Below are 3660 nucleotides of genomic sequence, written 5' to 3' on the forward strand. Positions count from 1 at the left end.
GTTATTTTCTTCTAGTAAGAATTTGCATTTTGTGGGCAAATACAAATTTGCTCAGTGCTTCCTTGGAAATTGTTCAGTCTCTAGATCTCTTCCATGGAAAGATAATAGAACACAGTTACATGCTTCAAATAAAATAGAGATCAAATTAATGCCTGTTCCTCAAATGGAGTTAATATTACACAGTTTCTATTTATGTTATTTGCCCCTGTATTGCTATTTGTTTCTTTTTATGAAAGCTATAGCTCTCAATTGCATTGAAATATTAACTTCAAGGTATTAATATCAATATTTTAATGAACACTATAGCCAAATTTTTAAGATTTTTGTAGACATTTTTGCCTTGGTATATGATATATGTCAGTAAAAATATATAGTCCAAACTTATTTTTTTTAAGTTATTTGAAGAATTAGTCCCTTGTATGGATTTTTTTTTTTTTTAATGGATAGGCCACAAACTTATTATACAATTGGCTTTATATAACTTTTTTAGTTTTGCCTTTGAATTTTATGGATTGTTTTCATTTCATTTTAATTTTGTTAGTTAATTATTAAAAATATTTGTATTTGTCCAAAAGTAAAAACTAACACAAGACCAATTCAGATATGCCTGGGTTCAACTTCTGCCCCTTCACCCTAGTCAGTCTCTGCCCCCGTATGTCATTGTTCTTATAAGTTTTTCGTTCATCATTATATAGTTTTAAAAAATTCAAATGTGTGTATGTGTTTATATTAATATCCCTTCAAAATCATAAGAAGTAGTGTAGCATACCATATACTATCTCCACACCTCCTCTTTTATGCTTAGAAAGGTATCCTGAAAGTAACTTCATATGTTGTTTAGAGATATTTTTCATTCAGTTATGCAGCTCTCAAGAATTATTTTGTGTAAATGGGCCATCATTCATTTAAACAGCCATCTTTAGATGGCCATTTAGATTGTTTGCAACGTAAGAACTTAATAACCTTTGAACCTATAAGCATATTTTTGGAAAGCCTGTTTAAAGTGAGAAAATATGTTACTAAAAGAGGGAAAATATGTCTCATATTTAACATTAGAGATTGCTGGTAAAATGACAGTTACACTTTTTATTTATTTATTTATTTATTCTTGTGCCATTTTTTCCTCACTCGAATTAAGAATCAGGGTCTCCTGGATGTTAATGGGATGGAGCCTGCCAGCTTGGAAATGGGGATCATTTTCCTCACTCAGACGGGAGCAGGAATCCTGGGAAACTCTTCCCTCCTGTGTCTTTATAGCTTCACTTTGCTCACTGGACATAACTTGAGGCCCACAGACCTGATTCTCAACCAACTGGTTTTAGCCAACAACTTGGTTCTTTTCTCCAGGGGGATCCCACAGACAATGGCAGCTTTTGGATGGAAATATTTCCTGGATGATGCTGGATGTAAAGTTGTCTTCTATTTTCATCGGGTGGCTAGAGGGCTTTCAATCATCACAACCTGCCTCCTCAGTGGTTTCCAGGCCAGTAATCTTTGCCCCAGTAGCTCTAGGTGGATGGTGCTCAGAATGAGATCCCTAAAGTGCACTGGCTTCTGCTGTTCCCTCTGCTGGATCCTACAACTCTTAGTAAATGCCTATATTCCTGTGAGAGTGATTGGCCCAAGAAATACTCAAAACATAAGTGCAAAAACAATTTATGGATACTGTTCCACGCTCAACTCAGACAGATTTAAAATCTCACTACATGCAGTCATGTTCTCCTCCATTGATGTAATATGTTTGGGCCTCATGGTCTTATCTAGTGGCACCATGGTCTTTGTCCTGCTCAGGCACAAGAATCAAGTCCAACACATTCACAGCAACAGCCTTGCCCCAAGGCCTTCCCATGAGGCAAGAGCCACATGTACCATTCTGATCCTGGTGAGCTCCTTTGTCTTCTTTTACTCTCTCTCTTCCATTTCGGGTCTTTTTATTACTCTTATTGTGACACCAAGCCAGTGGCTGGTGAACATGTCTGTGTTTCTGGCTTCATGTTTCCCAACATTTAGCCCCTTTTTGCTTATCACCACGGACACCCGAATCTCAAAGCTCTCCTTTGCTTTCTGTGTCAGAAAAGCATTTTTTACCTAATCTGATTAAACAACTATAACTCTTCTGATTTCTACAGTTAGATGAATGACTGACTTAGTTTTTTCTTTATTTTTTTGTGTTTAATTTAGATAATTATTCAGTAGAGTCGACCTTTATGAAGTAGACAGAGTGAAGCTTTCGGGACCTTCATTTGCTGATGTGGCACAACTCAAAATGAGAAGAAACAGCTGCAAACACCCATTAATAATCGGAACATAAAATGTACAAAGTATGAATCTAGGAAAATTGGAAGTCATCAAAAATGAAATAAAACACATGAACATTGATATTGTAGGCATTAGTGAGCTAAAATGAACTGGTATTGGCCATTTTGAATTAGACATCATATATTATACTACACTGGGAATGACAACTTGAAGAAGAATGGCATTGCATTCAATGTCAAAAAGAACATTTCAAGATCTATCCTGAAGTACAGCGCTGTCAGTGATAGGATAATACCTATACACCTACAAGCAAGACCAGTTAATATAACTATTCAAATCTACGCACCAATCACTAAGGCCAAAGATGAAGAAATTGAAGATTTCTACCAAATTCGGCAGTCTGGAATTGACTGAACATGCAATCAGGATACATTGATAATTACTGGACTTTGGAATACAAAAGTTGGAAACAAAGAAGAAGGTTTGGTATTTGGAAAATATAGCCTTGATGATAGAAATGATTTTAGAGATCACATGAAAAAAATTTCCAAGACTAACCACTTCTTCATTGCAAACACCTTTTTCACCAACATAAATGGCAACTATACACGTGGGCCTCACCGGATGGAATACACAGGAATCAAATCGACTACATCTGTGGAAAGAGACAATGGAAAAGCTCAATATCATCAGTCAGAACGAGGCCAGGGGCCGACTGCGGAACACATCATCAATTGCTCACGTGCAAGTTCAAGTTAAAATTGAAGTAAATTAGAACAAGTCCACTAGAGCCAAAGTACAACCTTGAGTATATCCCACCTGAATTTAGAGACCATCTCAAGAATAGATTTGACGCGTTGAACACTAATGACCAAAGACCAGACGAGTTGTGGAATGACATCAAGAACATCATACATGAAGTCATTAAAAAGACAGGAAAGAAAGAAAAGACCAAAACGGATGTCAGAAGAGACTCTGAAACTTGCTTTTGAACGTCGAGTAGCTAAAGCAAAAGAAATGATGACGTAAAAGAACTCAACAGATGATTTCAGAGGGTAGCTCGAGAAGACAAAGTAAAGTCTTATAATGACACGTGAAAGGCCTGGAAATGGAAAGCCAAAAGGGAAGAACACACTCTGCATTTCTCAAGCGGAAAGAGCTGAAGAAAAAATTTCAAGCCTCGAGTTCCAGTATTGAAGGATTCTATGGTGAAAATATTAAACGACCCAGGAAGCATCAAAAGAAGATGGAAGGAATACACAGAGTCACTATACCAAAAAGAATTGGTTGCCCCTCATCCGTTTCAGGAGGTGCCATATGAGCAGGAACCGATGGTACTGAAGGAAGAAGTCCAAGCTGCACTGAAGGCATTGCTGAAAAACAAGGCTCCAGGAATTGACG

General features: G+C 37.0%; 1 protein-coding gene across 1 annotated transcript; it reads left to right on the forward strand.

Annotated features, from left to right (window-relative positions):
- Window positions 1–1165: 1165 nt before the first annotated feature.
- Window positions 1166–2092, forward strand: LOC126086156 (vomeronasal type-1 receptor 1-like). Its single transcript, XM_049902345.1, has one exon. It carries the CDS (start codon window positions 1166–1168, stop codon window positions 2090–2092), a length of 927 nt encoding a protein of 308 aa, XP_049758302.1.
- The last annotated feature ends 1568 nt before the right edge of the window (window positions 2093–3660 follow it).

Source organism: Elephas maximus, chromosome 11 (assembly GCF_024166365.1).
Source record: "Elephas maximus indicus isolate mEleMax1 chromosome 11, mEleMax1 primary haplotype, whole genome shotgun sequence".
Taxonomy (NCBI): domain Eukaryota; kingdom Metazoa; phylum Chordata; class Mammalia; order Proboscidea; family Elephantidae; genus Elephas; species Elephas maximus.

Bases quoted from the DNA above. Each gene is read 5' to 3' on its own strand.
- LOC126086156 (XM_049902345.1), top strand. From the start codon at position 1,166: ATGGAGCCTGCCAGCTTGGAAATGGGGATCATTTTCCTCACTCAGACG.